Source organism: Tyto alba, unplaced genomic scaffold (genome assembly GCF_018691265.1).
Source record: "Tyto alba isolate M040663 unplaced genomic scaffold, T.alba_DEE_v4.0 Super-Scaffold_16, whole genome shotgun sequence".
Classification (NCBI taxonomy): domain Eukaryota; kingdom Metazoa; phylum Chordata; class Aves; order Strigiformes; family Tytonidae; genus Tyto; species Tyto alba.
Window position 1 is genome coordinate 11848021 of NW_024881278.1, and position 20533 is coordinate 11868553.

Consider the following 20533-nt stretch of genomic DNA (forward strand, 5'->3'; position numbering starts at 1 on the left):
AAGGAGAGGAGACCGATAAAACTCTATGGTTTAGCAATCAGTACAAATTCTATATGATGCTCCTCTTTATACACACCAGCTCCCGAATTTAGCAGATGAGCAAACAAGACTACTACAGGATATTTAACTATAGTAGAAACTAAAGACACTGGTGGAAAAAAAAAAACTACCTAGCCTAAAAAACTACCTGATTTTCGAGACTCGTTTCTTCAGAGGGCATATGGAAGAGTCCTGCACATGATTTAGGACACAGAAAAACAATGTGTTGAGTGGGCAATAACTGATTTACTTGCATTATGCTTCAACGGGACAAGAGTTTGCAAGCACATCCTTCCTGTACACCTACCACATAACATTATCAGGAAACTACATGCACAAGAAATGAGTTAGAAATAGTGACAGCTGATAGTACCTGCCCTACAATGCTGCTTAGGTAACAACAAAGAAGTAGGAGTGCTGTGGGCATTTTTCTTTTGTACCTGCTGGAAGTTGAGTGAACTCTACCATTTAGAAAAGAATTGCTGGTTAAAAAAAAAAAAAAAAACACACACACACACCCCCCCAAAAGAAAAAACAACACAGAGAACAAAAGTAATTTATATACTTCAAATTTTTCTACACACAGAAGTGAGCAAATAAGTAAAAGCAACATGTTTTAATGAAGATTTATATTCATGCTGAAGCTTGTCATACAAGTTACACTTCTAATTCTATCATTGGTTTTGGTAACCTTACCTTCCTTCTGGCTTAAAGTTTTAGACAGCCATTTACTGAAGTACCTTTGACGGCCATGACTGGTATTACACCTCTTCCCATCAGATCTGTGAGTAGCAACAATCAAAAGCATTAATACATACACCATTCAGATCAAAAGCACTCTGATCTGATTACTGCTCAAGTCACAGGCTACAGTAATTAGCTAACTGAGCTTACATTTTAATAGGAAACATTTTTTGCTGGTGTAAAAATTCCTGACTTCGAATATATTTGGTTGTAAATGTCTTACTAACTCTTCGCCAATGTTCATTCAAGAACACTGGAAAGTAGATGTAGGGCAATTCTTATATGCTTGGACAGAAGAAAATGAGTCAGTTCTACTGCAGGAGTCCAAACAGACAGTCCATAGCTCTGGACCGGGAAAACCACTGCAAGCACTCCCAAGGAATATCTACAGTGTAGCTTGGAGGGAGCCAGATCTGCAGTGTTAGGAATTCAGTAGCCATTTTCTCAAATATGGGAAGGGTTGAGATAGTGAGAGCAAAACCCTACTCTGATCCCTAAAGCTTCTATATTTGATAGCTCAGGAAAGCACTGGATAGAACCCACATTAAGGTTCCTTCATATTGAGAAGGTGCTGGGTTAGAAAATGCAACTAAATGAAAACCCAGGGGGTGCTTGATGACATAACTAAGCCATCTCCAGCATCCCTTCTGATGCAGGTCAGCTTTGACCAGGAGTAACTGCCAGCTACACATACTGTTAGCAAAGCTCCAGGAAGAAAGATGGCACACAGTCCTTTGCAATTTTAATTGCTGAAAGCATGTGTGATTAGTGAAAAAGCAAAAGAGGATGAAAAATATCACCAGTGCCCAACCTGTAAAACTTTGAAGTTTGGGAAGTAAGAGACCAGTGTTAAAAAACAATTCCAGTCTGAGATGTGCAGTCTATCTAATGAATATACATGGACTGCACTGAGGTTGCAGCAAGCTGTCATAAAAATTGGGGTAAAGCTGTTGGGAGGCAGGGTGGGGGGTGGTGTAAAAACTCTAATACTTTTATTCCACACGTCTCTGCACCCATTTACAGAGGAACAAGGTCTGAAAAGGGACAGGGACTGGAGAGATGGGCAGTTACAAGGATGCTCAGAGCTCTGACTTCTCACCTTCATGCAGAGGCAGTCTTTAACACCACAAGCAGAAAGATGCAGCAACAAGGAAAAAGCTGCCCATCTTTAGAACCAGCTAAAAAATTAGATAGTCTTTAGCCACTTCATTTTATAGTCACTAGCACTACCTAATTTTTAGAGGTCCTATTCTCGGAAGCAGAGTGCAAGTTGCATATCCAAAGTTAGTGAAAGGTGCATATCCAGTCCTGTCCCACAGATTCCTGTGCCACACTACCTCTGCTTCCAGTCTTTTCTGAAGCCTCACTATGCTGTCCAAGTTGAAGATGGTCTCATGTTTCATAATGTACACATTTACAAAGCATGAACACCTTGGAGCCTGTGAGAGTGCTGAAATCTAAAAGCACCTACTATGTGGTAAGAGTGGCACTCCCTATGCATTTATGAGTCTGAAGTGTACCACCAGTGCAGCTACAAGTCAGCTGAATTGGGGGGGGGGGGGGGGGGAGGGGGGGGCAGGAAATTATACACTAATATTTTAACTGTCTCCAAATACATACTTCTTCACATTCCATCAGCAGTATCTATAAGACAAAAGAAATGCCACACTCGGGTCAGGCCTTCTAGTTCAGTGTCCTATCTTTGATACTGGACAGCAGCAGATATGTCAAAAAGCATGCAGGAAAGTCACTAGTTGTTAAAAACCTACATCCTGAGGGAAACATCTCTTGTCTATGCCATCAGAACAATGGTTTGTACCGTTATGAACAACGGCTGTTTTTTTCCCCCCTTTTCTTCTATATTCTTCTTCTCTCCAACTTTCCCCCCTCCTCCTCCTCTTCTCTCCAACTCTCCCTCTTCTTTTCCTTCTCAAGGCCTACGTGTCCTCCTAGGGAGTAGATAACCAAAATGTCTCATGATGCCGTCTTTCAGCGGACATAAAAGCAGCAGCCAGGAGGGAGGGGTGCCATGCACTTGCGTGTAGCACTGCCCTTCTAGCAAGAAACAGGATAATCAAGACAGCCTGGCTTAATCAAGACAGCCTGGCTGAGGCTTTACCATTTATTTTCCAATATTGCTCTACAAGGAACAGGAGCTAGCCAGAGGAAAGCTGCAGATCCGAAGGGCTAGGGGCCCCAACCTATGCGCACAGAACTTTTTTGACCTCTATTTCTAGAGGAACAAACAAAAAGCTAACATTAAGGACTGCTGGGAATGCAGTTCTCATGACAGGCTGAGCTACTGTCACATGCATGGCTTGTACACGTTTCTCTAAGCAAAGTTTATATTTAGGGAACACAAAAGCAATTCTCTGCTAGAAATGTATATATGACATGACATTTTATTATTATGCACAATTTGTATCATTCACAGTTTACTGGTCTGTAGTCCTAGAATGCAGTGGATATGTACAGAAGCAAACTTAAATGACTTTACCTTGACAGTGAAAATAAATCACATTTTACTGTTAAATCTGACTATTCATTGCATCTCAGTAGACATAGAGGGTATAGAATAAACAATAATAATTTTCATATATTGAGAGGTCAAGGGTCTTCCACCCACACTTCCTGTCTTACATCTCAAGTGCCTGCCTTTAAGCTGAAGTCAAAACTCCACAAAGCAACAACAAAAAAAGCAAGGGAGGAAGGAAAAGGGAGAAAGAACTACACAGCTGAAACAGCCATAGGTTTCAGACTTGCACAAATGTTGCTGTTTGGTTTGTTTGTGTTTTTTGTTGTGTTTTTTTTTTTTTTCTTCTCAAAGGCTGATGAGTTTAAAAAAGAAATACATAGTATCACCAACAACTGTGTAGTTGTATATTTCAAGTCATGTTTTAGCTCTTTAAAAAGTGAAAAGAAAACCAACAGAACTGAAATTTACTTAAATATAGTCACTTAGTATTCCATGACTTTCTTGAATTACTAACAAATTCAACATTTCAGTCTTTAAAGCTATTCATTCCAATGATGTTTCTTGGGTAGAAAAGTGATGAAATAATCAGACGAACAGCAAGGACAGCAGAATAGCTAACAATACAGTGTTTTAGTTTGCAAGTATTAACAACACTAATATTGCATATTTTTATCACAGCTTTGTTGTTTTTTTTATGGCAAAACAACAGAAATTCTAGTTGTTCAACATGAAGTTCATAAGGGACTAATGCCACAGTTGAAGTACATACTTCAGCGAGGTTTCACCACTCTGCATCTCCAAGGGCTTTTGCAAAAACATGGTCTTTACCCTCAATGGACATTACTCCATCTTTTAAGTAGAACTTCCATTTGTTCTTACTTCGATGTATCTGATGAAAAAAATAAATCAATGGACCCCCCCCAAAAAAACAGATATTTGACCATCCATTTAAAAAAGGGTTTTTTAAGCACAGCTTGGTTTACAGAACTCGCTTTTCTTTTAAAGTCCTGATACCCCAAACATGTGAAGCACTGCCACTGAACACACCACAAATACTGAAGAAAGGCAGTGGATTTCAGTTGTTTACAATGAACTCCCTGCCCTCAAAGGAACAGCCTCCTGAATCTTAGCACATGCACACCTCAGCCCCTTCAAAAAAAAAAAAAAAAAATATTGCACAAGGTAGCCGGGTGACAGCTTAACATTGGCAGGAAAACAAGACAATAACTGAGCAATTTCATGAGTGTATCAGTCCCAAAATACACAGCACCCTGTAAACAAGTATGGCTTAACTGAAATGCAGTGGTTTCTTCCTCCCATACGCACTGCAAAGCAATATTGCATGCACAGAGATGTTAGGTTAAGGCTAAAAGCAGGAAAACTTTGCTTAAAAGCAAATACAGCCATACTAAACAATAAGAAAGAATTTGTGCATTCTTTTTAAAGGCCTGCAAAACAGTCTATACTGCAGAAACTTCTTGTTTAGAAGGAATTTTAAACATCTCCAGAAAATACCTCAGATTTTAAGCATCAGCCTATTTTCAAGTCAAGAAAGAAAAAGGAGGGGAAAAGCCAAAAGAAACAGGACAGTAATTTTGCCAACATCATTCCTTTATAGGTAACAAGGTAATTTAATAGATAACTGTTTCCCCATCTACTTTCTACTATGCCTACATGTTGTTGCCCAAGTGGAGAGCAGTGACGAGTGGTGTTCCTCGGGGGTTGCTGTTGGGACCGGTGCTGTTTAACACCTTTGCTGGCAATGGGGTCAGTGATACCGAGCGCACCCTCAGCAAGTTCACCAACAACACCCAGCTGTGCGGTGCGGCCAACACGCTGGAGGGCCGGGATGCATCCAGAGGGACCTGGACAGGCCGGAGAGGTGGGCCCGGGCAAACCTCATGAAGTTCAACAAGGCCAAGTGCAAGGTCCTGCCCATGGGTTGAGGCCATTCCATACACAGATACAGGCTGGAGGATGAGTGGATTGAGAGCAGCCCTGCCAAGAAGGACTTCGGGGTATTAGTAAAAACTGACTATGAGCCAGCAATGTGCGCTCACAGCCCAGAAAGCCAACCGTGTCCTGGGCTGCATCAAGAGAAGTGTGGCCAGCAGGTCGAGGGAGGGGATTCTCCCCCTCTGCTCTGCTCTGGTGAGACCCCACCTGCAGTGCTGTGTCCAGCTCTGGGGCTCCAACATCAGAAGGACATGGACATGCTTGAGCAGGTCCAGAGGAGGCCACAAAGATGACCAGGGGGCTGGACCACCTCCCCTGAGAGAGTTGGGGATGTTCAGCCTGGAGAAGAGAAGGCTCCGGGTAAACCTTATAGTGGCCTTCCAGTACTTAAAGGGGGCTACAGGAAAGATGGATTGGGACTTTTTACAAGTGTCCTGGTTTTGTCTGGGATAGAGTTAATTTTCTTCCTAGTAGCTGGTACAGTGCTGTGGTTTTGATTTAGTGCAAAATAATGTTGACAACACACTGATGTTCTAGTTGCTGCTAAGTCATGCTTATTCTAAGTTATGGATTTTTCAATTTCCCATGCTCTGCCAGTGAGGACATACACAAGAAGCTGGGAGAGCGCATGGCCAGGACAGCTGACCTGAACTAGCTAAAGGGATATTCCATGACATAGAATGTCATGCTTCAATGTATAAACTGTGGGGAGTTGGCCAGGAGGCACAGATCACTGCTCGGGGACTGTCTGGGCATCGGTCAAGTGGTCATGAGCAATTGCACTGTTCATCACTTGTCTTTTCTTGGATTTTATTTCTCTCTCTCTCTTATTGCTATATTCATTTTCATTATTATTATTGGATTTTATTTTAGTCATTAAACTGGTCTTACTCATGAGTTTTACTTCCCAGTTCTCCTGCCCATCCTACTTGGGGGCGAGGGGTTGCGGGAAGGGGCATGGAAGTAGGGAGCGAGCAGCTGCATGGTGCTTAGTTGCCAGCTGTTGTTGTTGACAACAAAGTGTGTCCTACCGATAGGTCAAGGGGTAATGGCTTTAAACTGAAAGAGGGTAGATTTATATTAGATGTAAGGAAAAAGTTCTTCACTGTGAGGGTGGTGAGGCACTGGCACAGGCTGCCCACAGGAGCTGTGGCTGCCCCCTCCCTGGAAGGGTTCAAGGCCAGGCTGGACGGGGCTTTGAGCAGCCTGGACTAGTGGAAGGTGTCCCTGCCCGTGGCAGGGGGGTTGGAACTAGATGATCTTTAAGGTCCCTTCCAACCTAAATCATTCTACATTTCTATTACATCTATATAGGAAAGGGGAAAGTTACCAACATCTTCCCCCAACATCTGTAACTGTTAATTTCTAATAACATCTGATCTTAAACTTCCTGTAAGACATATTCAATGCTGAACTTCCTACCCTTTTTTAATTTTTAACTAATTTTTCAGCTTATTACAGACAAAACTTGCTGTAAATAACAACATCCACTCTCTATAGCATCTGTAACATCAGAGTTACGAAGCTTCAAAGCTTTGTGTACCTTTTCAATACAGTACAGACACCATGGCTTAATTTCAGATGCATTTTCTACACACATCCCTATAACTACATTTTCAAAAATAACTAGTTTCAGAACAATCTGTTACACTTTAGTAAAGACAATTTTCTTAGCTCACTGTTCCTAAAACACAGACACCATTAAGGCAGGCCTAGTTCAACACACACAAAAAATTATCACTAGTCACTTTTGAAATAATAAAAGCCAAGACATTCTTAAACTATAGATATATTTTCACATATTTGTTTCAAAATAAAATACACACTTTGTTTTGTCACCTTTTAAGCTACCGACATATAAGTGTCCGGAACAATTCCAGAGTTAGAAGTACTTAATTTGATCCTCCAGAGTTCAAAATAAGGTTGAATTTTAAACATTAAAATGAAGGATGACAAAATGGCCCTTAACAACTGTTTTGTTTTTCAGAAACCACAGAATTCTGGTAGGAAAATCTCTCATGTAAGCACTTCAAAGAAAAAAAAAAATGTAAAAGAAAGTACACAAACTCCTCTTTGTTACCCATTTCAAAAGTCTTAATTCGTGGCTGAAAATGCATATATACATCCATGGAATTGTTGATATTACTTAAAACTTAAGGAGATGCATAAGCTTTTGCAGCTTTACAAATCTTAATTTTACAAGACATGGCTCCCTTTTCCTTTAATGGGCCATTATGAACCCACTGATTATCCTCATTTCAGAAAACAGCAAGTAAACCTTCAGACTATTGTCAGCTAAAGGTGTACTTTAAACACTCTATTACAGCATTAGATTTTCTTTAAAAGGCACTGACAGGAGACCAGATGTGGATTTGCTGAAGTTATTATTTAGAATGATTAAGGAACAAAGATAAAACTATATACTGTACCTTGTCATACTGACAAACTATCACATTGTCGGTGTCGAACAAGTCTGGAGTGTCCTGTTCACTGACATCATCACCAGAATTTAAGGGGTCCTAGAGATTAAAACTGTGTTTTATACATTCTTTCAGAATAGCATTGAATATACTTAACATTAAAACACACTTAGAACAATAAAGACTACCACTGCAAAAATCAAGACCTAGGGGCTATAAAGACCATGTTAGACAAATTTTATTTATAAGCTTCTTTACATGCTTACATTCTCAAGAATGGAAACCCCCTGAACAAGAGCACAGGTCAAAAAGCAAGACTGCTAACTGATAAAGCTGAGCCCAGTAACTAGAATACTAATCAACTGGTATTTATTTGAAGTCCAGATGCTATGAGTTGATTCTCTTGTGAATCTCTAGGATACAAAACTGCACATCTTTAAGAAAAGCCTTTTCCTAGGAAACATACATATTTGTATCACTTTGTTCTCTTCTCTGTCTAATCCCCTGTGGTCCCTCAGAAGGGAAAGAAACCTAGAGTTGTATCCCGATCTTACTTAAATAAAAAGCATCACTCCATCCCACTAAGGCCGAGGTTTTACTGTAGAACTTTAATTCTTGGTAATTAAGTGTTTTAATTCATCCAATAAACAAATGGCTTCTTAACATCTCTTTCATTTGTCCACACTTGTCACAATGAGCTCTTCAGTAATTTCTCAGGAATACCTCCTATCTCAAGAGGTAACTTAACTATGCATTCTCTGCATTAAACTTAACAGGAATTGTTCTGGGTCCAACAATTCAACAGTCAAGAAAGATAAACTATTGTAATGTGCTTCACAAGGCTTAAAAGTAAATTACCTCCTCAACTATATCTATTTGGGACCCTTCATCATCACCACCACTGCTGCTAGACTCTGTGTTTGAAATACTGTCACGTTCTTCATCATCGTCTTCCTCATCCTCATCCTCCAGAACTTTTAGATCCTCTGATTCAATAATGCCAAAGTATTCATTATCTTCCCTATCTTTTGTATGGGGTATTTCTTCCTCGGGAGAAACATCACCAGTACCATCTAGCTGAATTATGCCTTCAATGTCACTGCAGATATCCTTTTCTGATCGTAAATTAGATTCCATCTGCTCAGTAGGTTCCATCTGACAGGAATAAAAGAGACCAGAGACAGCTTGTAAATTAACACCACATAGCTTTCATTGTTCAGTACAAAGCCTGAGATTTTTGTTTAATAAAGCAAAAAGATTGGGGCAATAAAACGAGTGTCAAGTCCTGGCCTACTTGTAAACCCTGAGTACGTTTGCAAATCTTGTTCTTAAACCTAACCTTAAACAGAATCCATACCAAATATTCCTCAGCAATACAGAAAGACATTTTTCTTAGATTTTTCTTTAAACACTATTGTACTCAACTTTTTAAGAAAAAGATGGTTGAGCAGGCCTTTAGAATTTCTATTGCAAAGAAAACTCCAAAACCAAAACAAATTTAAAAAAAAAGGAAAAAGGAAACAAGCTACTCTGCCAACCCCAAAAATAGCATTTTTCATTTTTGAAATAAAAGTCAAGATGAACTCATCCCTCTCCCTCAATTCAAAATGCTTTGTTTAAATAAGATATAAAAAGCTGAGAGAGACAGTAAATATTTCAGTGCTTTCAAGTTACTCTTCATAAAAGTGCTAGAATTCCTAAACAGAGCGTTCACAGGAGCATAAAAGTGCTTTAAGCTTTCAGACATCTTCGGTTTCTCATTAAATCTTTATTGTAGCACTTCATTCACATCCACATACGCTTTCTAGTTCAAGAAAATAACACTTTGGACCTTCCATTCTTACTATGGACAGACTTCATCATCCTGCCATTAATGTTCAAGATGAGCTACATAACATGCCTTCTATTTACAGTCATTTGTCATTACTATCATTAAATTTGCATTTAATAAATTTGCCTCAATCACATAAGTGTGCTACAACTCAAAGTCAGCAAGCCAGTCTGAACTTCAAACATCTGCAAATAATTTCTGGAATAAAAATTAGATGAGGTCAGGCAAGTGGTCTGTTAATTCAAATCATTCACGTTTTTCACACAGCTCTAGCCGAATTCTAGTTTGTTCAGGATTTTTTCCCAAGGAAATACATTTCCTTCCAGCAGATTTTCACTCATCAGATCTGACTTTTCACACTCAATATGCATTCTCAGTGCAAGTTAAATGCTCTTCACACATTACAAGTTAAAACTAACCCCAGCTGACACTGCAAAAGCAATTTGCCCACAATGGGCAGTATCCATATGCAGATTCTGTGTCAGAATGACATGGAAGTTCTCAAGCAGTCATTCATGTCTGCTTAGTCACAAAAATAAAAACAAAAACAACAACAAAAAAAAATCCACCCACACACTATTCTCCCCAAGAATAGTCAATAAATCTAAGAATACATTGTATCTTATCCATTACACTTTTAGCATTTTTTAGATTGACATTCTCTTCAATTCCTGTATTGCAGCAATATTTGTGACAGATTCCTAATGTAAAAATAAGGAGTCAGCTACTGCTATTCAAAACAAGCTCAAGAATTAACTTTAAAATTATAATTTTTATTATAATTTAGAGGTGCTACTTGTCACTTACAGATATGTTTGAAGTATCCTAAGAGATGTGATCAAACAACCATCTCTAACAGATGTATTCTCACCAGCTGAGAAATAAAAGGTCTTACCTTGTCAGAGGGAGGAATGCTGTCTTGATCTTTCAGAACAGTATTATCATCCAAACTTTTACCCGTGATAATCAGGTCAATGATATCATCAGACACATGCTGTTGCACCAACTCCTGAGGCTCAATATCTAACTGCCCCTCCACATCCAGCAGTACGCTACTCGAGTTGTTTGCCAAGGATTCAGCAAGAGAAAACCCTTCAGAGGATTCTGGAGTAAACACAGCTGTGTGAGGACTGCCGTGCTGGGATTTTTCTGTTGAGTCTGCACACTGATTCAACACTGCCTTAGCTGCAAGTTGCTGCTGACTCCCAGAAGGCTGCTGGACCAACGTAGTATTGGAAGAGTTCTCCAGGTGTTTTTTTTCCATGACATTTGGCTGAAATACCGTGGTCTGTTGGACAGCAGTCTCCTGAGGTTGCAATGTTTCAGCAGCTGCCTGGGCAGAAGATGCATCCACCTGTGCAACACTGGCAATGTTGGCTTGCAGAACTGCAGGTTGCCCAAGGGGCTGAAACAGCTGATGAACAGGATGATGTAGAACACCTGCATCTCCTGAGGCCTGGGTAACCATAACAGGCAGATTTACCTTATAAAGGTGCCCTACAAAGGGAAGAGTTACAAACAAACTGCTTCAGCAGGATAAATTACAGCATCATCCCAGCCACTGTCCTGTTACCACTAATAACCAATAGCAAACACTCAGGTGTGAACGGGATGTTTACAAAGCAGTACCTTCCCCAAGCACAATCTCAGCCTTTGAAAACTAAACAGAGGCTTTTTGAATCAGAGCTTCCATCCAGACCATCATGTTTAATATCCCTGTTTGGTTTTGGCCTCCACAATACCCTGTGCAATAAATTCAATAATTTAATTGCATACTGGATAAAAAATGGAAAAGAAAAAAAAAAAAAAAAAAAAAAAAAGGGAAAACCCTTTGAATTTGTTTCCATGTCATTTCAGAAACTAATGAATACAAGATGAAACAGTAAACTACCCCGTATCTACAAGGACAGTTCCCTCCTTTAAGGACCCTCAGGTATCCGCTCTAAAAAAAATGCCTAGTTTAGTTTAAAAAAACAAAAACAATAACAAGACTCATAGTTTATCTACCCTTTCATTGTATGAAAATCACTCCAAATATTGAATCCTTAAAGTTATTATTACCAGTGTTAGAATTAAGATGCCAGAGCTAAGGTCCCAATTTCATTTATTTATTATATTCCACACACACACGCTTACAGAGTCACTAATACAGCCTATAGGTTTCAAAACCTTAGGAATACCTGAAATAGTTATCTAGTGACATTAGTTCTCATCAAATAACAGCTGTTTGAGGAAAGAGTCAACCTATGACCAAAATAAGCCTTTCATTCATCACACTCTAAGCATTACAAGCACATTTCTATACAAGCAGTACAGGCAGTTTTATCAGCAAAAGTGTGAGCAAAAAGGTTATAATGGATGGTTGGATTTTATTTGAATAAGAAATCAATTTGATTCTAAAGCACCAGAATGTCTTTAGCTTTTTAAAATACGCAAGACTGTCGCTCATATTGGAGGAGATCCTTTGTCAGTCCAGGCATAGGTAACACATTTGCAAGCAGTTGTAAAACAAAAATATGTCATCACCTGGCAAACCATGTTAACTGATCTTGCAAGTGTACACCACTGACACACTAACTAATCAATGTTACTACTTCCCCCATGCAGCAATTACAAACAGAAACTACAAAGGAAGAAGAGGGTAACTGTCTTTACCCACCTATACTTCACATTTGCTTTATCTTCTGTACTCAGGACCATCTTTCAATATCCATACACAATCAAGGCACTGTAACTTTTTACATCTCCTCTTTAATCTTACCAGATGCTGTCTGTAGTGCCACTCCAGCTGGTACATGTATAGGATAAGCAATACCCGAAGGGAGAGTATGAGTTGCACCCATTTGTGAATCACCCTAGATACACAAGAGCTTTATTAAGTAATAATGCATACTTTATCTCCTAGAGTCCTAAATGTCACACGTAACACATAACATATCCAGATGAAACATGAATGAGGGCCTTTTTGTGACCATCTTTAGTTCAGAGTTGCTTCAGACTTTTGAGATTTAGACAGATAAAGAGCATTCTGTATTGACAGGATGAAGACTTGCCCTAAGGATTTCCTATTTTCCAGTTATCACATTTTCTTTTTGTTAACAGAATACTTTCTTGTACCCCCTCAATGTATACACCATCCAGAAAGGTATTTTTCCACTCAGAGCCACTTTTATCTAAGCTAATGCATTACTCCACGCAGCACATACTCCTTGCCTAGGCCTTTACTTCACATTCTTTTTTAGCTCCTGTAAAGCAAAGAGTTGGATACACAGTCCCCTTTCAAACTCGCTGTTCCAGGAAAATCCAAAATTTAATTCTGGAAACTTGCATGTTACACAAACATCTTCCCAAGATTGTATTTCAGCTTGGCAAGCTCATTAGCTTGAGGCTCAGAAGTTACTCAGTAAGTTCATCAAGCTCTGACAATTAATAGCCCCTCCTCAAGCAAGTTTTACCAGAGTTCAGAACCTGTCAACTCTAAAAACACTAATTTTCTTCTGGATGATTTCTATGCCTTGCAGATAATGCTGCTCCCAGGGTCACTTGTGCTAGCATCTCCCAACCACACATTATTTTAACACCCAGTAATAAAATTAAAAAAAAAAAAAAAAAAAAAGGGGGGGATCTGTAGATGTGCATTTCTACTATACTTCCATTCTACGGGCTAAATACATCCAGCCATGTCTTCCAACACAATTCTGGCTGCACTGCTTGCAAAACCAACTGGTAGATCCCCATCCTTTTTCACTGCTCAAACAGAAGCAGCAGAGTTAAAGCTCTCCCTCTGCAGACTCTTAAAAATGAAAAAAATTGACTAGAAGGAACAACACTGAATTTTTTCAGCTGTTGATTATCTCTCAGCAGGCCTCCTGCTCCCTTGTTTACTATACCACAGTGGACAGATGAAACTGTCATGAGAAATACTACTTTGCCAGTCCCTAAATGCTGTCCTAAAGCATCTATACATTGAAAAGATTTAATACTTGCCTCCCCATAAGCCTATTAGCAACTGACAAATTTAATCATTTAGAACTGGGAATAATCAAAGTTGAAAAAATCTCACTACAGATACGTACCAGCTCTGCTGTTGTGACATGCTGAAAACCTCTGCCAGTTGGGATGATTAAAGAAGCTATGGAAAAAAAAAAAGCGCCACTTCAGAAAAAACATTAATTTCTTAGAAACAGCTGATCCTTCAGTAATCTAGAGCAAGCATCGCTGAAACTAAAGCAATCTCACTGCAGTTCACACTCATTAGATCAACAAACAAGTGAGCACATCTAGGTAAGGCTCTTGAATATACTTTCCTTTATGTTGCTCTATGCTTATGCTGTACTTGGGGGTGGAGGTAGAGGTTATACCTTGCATTTTGCTAAAAGCTGGTCTTTGAGATTTTTTTTTTTTGTTTTAAAAATATTTCTATTTAACTACTTGATCTGTTTAAGTTGCACTGTAAAAAATTAAACATGACTTAAATTTGTTACATTAACTAGAAGGACAGATGTGCAATGCTACCACTTTAACACGACAAAGACTATATATGCAAAACGTATTGACTTGTCAATATGAGGAAAATGAGCAAGTACTTTTCTACACCAGAGAAAATCCAATGGTGCTACTAGTTGGAACAGTAGGATGGGATTTTCAAAAGCACTCAATACTGACTTCAGTGGGAGAAGCTATGCCAAAGGGAAAACTTCACCCAGGCTTCAAGAAGCAAACGATTTAAGTAGCCCTAACTACTTTTAAATAGGATCTGAACTGTCCTACAGATTGAGATTTAAAAAAAAAAAAAAAAAAAAAAAAAAAAAAAAAAATCAAAAAAAAAAAGTTCATTAGCTTCAACAGACTGTTTTACCTTAGTATTGCCCTTTCAAAATGTAGGAGTAACAAGGTAAAACTCATCACATATAAAGCCTCCAATAGCAAACAAACCCAAAAGGATAAAGTTCCCTTTAACCACATGGAACAAATAAAACATCTGTCTCCAAAACCAGTCCATTCAACTATGAAGATTGTAAAAAAGACAGATGAAGAGTGCCTGCCCAACCCTGAAGCACACTACAGTATAGATTTAATTAAATCATCTCATATGTTTTATGTCCTTTATAGGTAAAGGTCCTAATGACCACTCACATAGGGATAAACCTCAGCTGAGCATTACACTCTACCATACCATTACCTCAGTGGTCAGCTGGACTTAATTGAGAAGAATAGGTTCTGATGTCAGAGGCTGTGTGAAAGTCAAGTATGTCTCTGCAACAGGAATACTGCTTTTAGGAATACTAACTGAAAGACAAGACAAAAAACTTCCATTCTCCTGTCTGAGCAAGGGATTCCAATTCAACAAGTGCATAATCAGATTAAACTCCAACATGACAGCAGAGCTGCATGGCACAAATATGCCACATAACCTCTGCCCACATCATGCCATACATTAAAAGGGGAAGAGAAAACACTACTGGTAAATTTGCAATTGAAGGGCTACACTTCTGGACCGCAGGCAAGCGGGCTAAGATTCTCTTCACATTTTGCTACTGGAGATAAGCAGCAAATCAAGAGCACGTAGACATAATTGCATTAGTTTATCAAAGATTAATTTGTCCTTTATTGGTCAAATTCTGCTTTCAAATAATTACTGTTCCCCATCATGCTAGATATATACATAAGCATCACAAACCAAGACTATTGCAGCCCCTTCAATTCTTCCGAAAAGGTTCCTGAATCACTGAGCTATTCCTAAATTGCAACTGTTCTGTTCAACAACATCTGACCTGCTGAAGCCTGCAGAACGTGGCGAAAATTGTGCGGCAACTGCAGGGTAAACTGTGGAGAATGGTGGCTATGTCTGAAGAAGCCTTCTGTTGCTTTAGACTGCATCACCTTGGTTTCCCAAAGCTGGAGAAAGATTATTATTATGGTCAACAGATATCAGCTTTAAAAACAAACCACATCTAAACTGATAATCAGATTGCTAGTTTTTTCCAAGAGTAAATTGACTGATTCTATTCAATAAACATGGTAACAATCACTAGCAAATTTCAACTTCCAGCAGCCCAACACATCATTTGCAGGGTATATGTAACTCTAATTTAGGGCAAAAGTTTGCATGTTTTAGAAGGTAAATAAATGAGCAAGTATATAATCTAAAAAGAAAAAATATACAAAACTTCTATAAATGCAAGGGAACCCAACAAACCTGCTTCAAGTCTTTCAGAACCTGTTCCTCTAAACCCTCTTCTGCAAAGAGTTCCCGCACACCTTCAATCACATCTTCAATAATGGATTTGTATAGTTTAAGCTATATAAAAACAAAAAAAAAAATTCAAGTTAAGATGAACATTAAGTCATTAGAAACGATAGCACAAAGTCTGATCTTGCTGCATAAACTACTGTTACGAACTGAACAGCATGAACAGATCACTGTAATAAACTGAATACTCTGTCAAGTGCAAACGTCTGCAAGTCCGTTCATTCTTACAAGTGTGACATCTCTGGGAACAGACATCCCTGGAAAAATACCGGATTTGAGCCTCAAATGTTTGGTTTCTGCAGGCTACAAAAATGCTTAAGAAAATTCTAGAAAGACTGCAAAAACAATTGCGCTGTATTTTCAAACATACATGCCTAAAAAGTCAGTTTAAAACTGACATTTACTGCTTAGTATCATCGCCCCTAACTTAAAGGCCAATCAACGATACAAGCTACTAAAAATGAGATGTGCCAATTCTATCAGAAGCATAATGTAAGTAACATACAAGAAATAACATATTTTTTTATTATTTTTGTGGTAATACTCTCATGCTGTATAGTAGTTTCACCATGGAAATTTTAAACACTACAGTTATCAATACATACAATTCATCTTATATTACAACAGGATCCCAACACAACGTTTTATTTCTTCTTCTGCCCATGTCTGTGATTAAATCCTAACCCTTCGGTCAGACCTAGACTACAGACACACAAGAGCTTCAAGATTCATCCACTCAGATGCAAATGTAAGATAATAAGCTTTCAGCAATTTAAAGCTTATTAATCTTGACTATCATTACCACCACAATAGCCTACACAAGGTGAAAGATGAAGCTTTTTAGAAAACCTTATAAGATTCCAGGATATTAATTTACATTTTGCTAACAACATCAAATTAATATTTTACTGCTCTAAAGTTGTTCTAGACTGCAGATGAGAAACAATTTGTTTTTAAAAAACCCCTAGGAGTCAGTAAGAAGTAACAAGCTTTTGCAAAAAGCTATCAGCACAACATAGCATGACTTTAAAATAACCATACTCATGCATGATTTCTTATGGGAGGTTAGAGATCTCCAAGAAATCCCCCAGCACATTTCAGGATACTAGGAAGACTAGGGGGGGAAATTACTCTTGTACCACAACACTAAAAGATGTTGACTAGCCTGTGTGCCAAATGCTTTGCCTTCATTATTAATCTAGAAGAGAAACTGAATTTAAATCTTTCAACAGGCCTGTTTTGCTCCCCAGGTGTACCAAACTACAACTACTTGTTATGCTATATAAAAACTGTACACAGAAACTGTAAAATTCAAACGCAATACACTTCCAAATTAGTGGAAAAGTTACAGTGCAGACATTACTGCACTCCAGTTTTACCCCTTTACACACAGGCACGCCTTCGCCAGAACCCGGCCGGCTGTATCGGGAACTGCCAGCACCACAAACGAACAAACTCCAGCTGTCCCTGGAGTGGGGTGGTGGCGAGGGGCTCAACACCCCTCTCCAGCAAAGCCAAGAGCGACTCTGGAAGTGAAGCTTCCAAGGCTTCCCTGGGGTAACTGCCAGCTGCAGGAGCACCCCAAGCCCCACCTGAGGCAAGGCGGCTGCAGATGAAACCCAGAGGGGAGTAAAAGCTGCCACCTTTCTCCCTGTCACCCTAAGCTTGCACAGCGTCCCCCCACACCCCAGAGCGAGCCAGTGGCTCACACCAATCTTTGACACGATGCTTTTGCCCACAAAACAATTTTTCAACACACACACCCCAAACCCCAAAATAACAGCTTCGGAGGTCACTCCCGGCCCTCCTGCGCTCTGGAGCTGCAAGCGGACCCGGGGACTCGGCGGGCCCAGGGAAAGGGAGGAGAGTGCCCCGGCTCTGGTCCCGGTCCCGGTCCCGGTCCCGGTCCCGGTCCCATCCTCTCCCTCCCGCGTGGAGGGGCAGCCAGACCCCGCCGGGCCGGTGGCAGCCCCCGAGCCCGCCTGCGGAGCCGTGGCCGGGACCGGCCTCGCCGCCGCGGCCCCTCACCACGGGGCTGGCGTGAGCCACGACGACGACCGCCATCACCCCGCCCTCGGGCGCCGTTGCCGCGGCCTAGCCCGCGGCCTAGCTCGCCGCCGGCTCCGCCCGGGCCCTGCTCTGCAGCTGAGCTCGCCGCTTTTCTCCCTCTCGCTGAAACACCCCCCGCGGGGCCGCGCACCGGGGCGTCACCGGGCGCTGGTTACTACACCCGGGTGCTTTTTGTCTGCTCCTCAGACCAAAAGGAGGGGCCCGGGGTGAAGTTTGGGCCTGGGTGCTTCCCAGAAGCTTCAGCTTGTGTGCACAGGTGAAAGCAGGCTTTGTCTGGAGAAGCACAGCTGCCCCGTAGTGTGAAAATATACCTAGGAAGGCTGGCTACAAAAGCATATTATTTTGCTCTAATAAACTCTGAAGTCATTATTACCTCAGAAACAGGGATATAGCTGAAGCTACCAGTTAAGTAGCAGCAATCTGGTACAACTACTCAAATTATTGCTTACATTTGCAGCAATCTGTTCATATGTTAATACAGAGATTTACCAATTTAGCAGTTACTCATCTGGAAAAATGTTCATTAATCTCATATTATATGAGTATATGCTTTGGTGTCTATACACCGTCTGTCCATACATGGATCGGTATTGCCCTGATGATTCTGAGAACCTAGAAACATCATCTTCTCTTTTGCTTTTCTTTTTCTGTTTTCAGTTAGTGATGTAGTTGCAGTACTGTTTGGCTTGTGAAGAGGAGACTCACCTATTAAGCTTTAATTTTTAAGGCTGACTTACACATCCTGAAAAATTAAAAGATTTTAATGAAAATACTGACAGACCCTTAATTACATAGCTAGCCTAACATCTAGAACAACAAAAAAGGAGCAACATCCATAATAATATTGTAAGTTGCATTGTCATGAGTGAGACAAATGCAATTTGCTATTGAAGTAATTTTGCTCTGCAACAAAATATGTTTAATGACACTGTCTGGGTCTTGAATTAAACAGCAGTTGCAAATTCAGCTGTTCTGTATGCACTGCATCATCACGAGGAAAAGGCAAGCCATGATGCTTTGCTTATAGAATCATTTCAATAATAAGATGTATTTTTTTAAAAGCACGGTGCTCATTTGAAAATGTCTGGGATGGTGCATACCGAGACCATCATTATTATTCTCCTGTCTGGTTAGTCCTGTCATGTCAGCAGAGAGATCAGAAGAAGTAGCAGCCTTTAGGATCTTGCTGGGCCCTGAAGGTTGCAGATGGTGACCCTGCAGCTGCCTGCTACTTGCTCATCAGACAGATAAACCTGATGCAAAGCCATCTATCTGCCAGCACACTGTACAGCAGTTTCAGAAATGTGGAAGTGCAGAAAGATTTATGAGTTCCCTGCTTTCTACCACCCTTTGTTTATATAGGGATTACAAAGTGCCTTGAAATTGGAAGAATTTGTATGCCTAACTTCCAAAAGAGAAAGAGGTTGGGGAGCTTGATACCAAAGGACTTCTCAGCCATTTCAGATAGTGGTCAGGTTACTTTGGCTATGTCCACGTGAATGTTTGCAGTCCAAAGCAAATGATCTTCACCTGAACTTCAGGTTGACAGTGTGTCTCCATATTTGCATAAACCTGGCACATCCCACTAGCACAAGGCACTGTGGGCATACCCCATGCGTTGTAAATTACACCCTTCATATTGACAGTGAATACCAAGGCTCCTGTCACCAGGGTCAACGTGTCAGCTCCCTTCATGCAAGGGACAGCAGAGTAAGCCTACTGATAGTACATGGCTATCGCTGGGGAGAAAGTAAAAACTAGGAATGGGAATACAACTTTCCAAGCTGCATGGGGAGGTTGCAGAGGGCGCTTTCTGCTAACCAAGGCACTTATGCTTTCGTCTGAGGTTTAGCAACATACTAAACATTTCTTTTACAAATTCCTAGAGAAGGTGTCTTTTCATCCAAGCACCGTGAGCAGTGTCAACTGAACAGCATGAGAAACCCTGGCATACACTGAAAATATTCAATCTTCTCTGAGCAAGAAAAAAAGTATTAAAATATCTGTGAATAGCATTACTCATACTGACTGGCTGGCTTTGATACTGGTGATCTAAACCTAGTATCAGTGTTCTGCAGTATAAAGCGCAATCCTCTGGTAATTTTCATGCTTGTGGATTTTGTTAACATTTAACCCCACTTTTAAGAGAAGAAACTGACACACACACACACCAAATACCTTGCCCAAGCTCACAAATGGCAGGTGAGGACAGCATCCAGGTTTCATCAGTCTTGGTTCAGCTTCCAATCCAGCTCTCCCTGTTGCAGTCTCTTTAACAGCTCGCAAGAGTTTTAGAAGTCAGGCTATTGAAAAGATTAGCATGCTGTTCAAACCCTCCTGATTTTTCAGGTTTTTTGTCAGCATTTGGGATGGTGCTGCTTAAGGGCACCTCAAACATTCGTTTACTGGACAGGTTTTAATTTGTAATTATTTATACTCCTCTTGGTACATGATGTGTAGAGAAAATTTATTTTTGGATGATGAACCTTTATTAATCATTTTTTTAAAAATACCATTTTCAAATGCTTTCCCTCTAGAAAGAGAGAGCCCTCAGAAAATTCAGATGCTTGGTAATGAATGCCCTCTTCTGTTTAAATCCAGCATTGCCGCTGTAGAGGAACGTGGCTACTCAGCTGCAGGACTGCAGAATTATTTCTCAAGGCATATTTTACAAATACCATCTTGCCCTTCCTTCCAAGTAAAAGCAATCATTCTTAGGAGGAACCGGTTGCAGAATGCAGGCA

At 40.2% G+C, this 20533-nt stretch overlaps 1 protein-coding gene across 1 annotated transcript; it reads right to left on the bottom strand.

Annotated features, from left to right (window-relative positions):
- Window positions 1–3822: 3822 nt before the first annotated feature.
- On the bottom strand, window positions 3823–20044 carry GTF2A1L (general transcription factor IIA subunit 1 like). Its single transcript, XM_042789701.1, has 9 exons — window positions 19968–20044; window positions 15666–15767; window positions 15241–15364; window positions 13543–13598; window positions 12228–12321; window positions 10362–10963; window positions 8494–8790; window positions 7645–7734; window positions 3823–4148 (listed from the first exon to the last, which is right to left on the bottom strand). Exons 1-9 carry the CDS (start codon window positions 20013–20015, stop codon window positions 4041–4043), a joined length of 1521 nt encoding a protein of 506 aa, XP_042645635.1. The 5' UTR covers window positions 20016–20044; the 3' UTR covers window positions 3823–4040.
- Window positions 20045–20533: the final 489 nt, after the last annotated feature.

Coding starts and splice junctions, on each gene's coding strand:
- GTF2A1L (XM_042789701.1), bottom strand. CDS start 20,015: ATGAAACCTGGATGCTGTCCTCACCTGCCATTTGTGAGCTTGGGCAAG. Junction 15,365..15,665: donor TTCTGAAAGACTTGAAGCAG/GTTTGTTGGGTT, acceptor ATCTTTCTCCAG/CTTTGGGAAACCAAGGTGAT. Junction 7,735..8,493: donor AAATAGATATAGTTGAGGAG/GTAATTTACTTT, acceptor TTTAATCTCTAG/GACCCCTTAAATTCTGGTGA.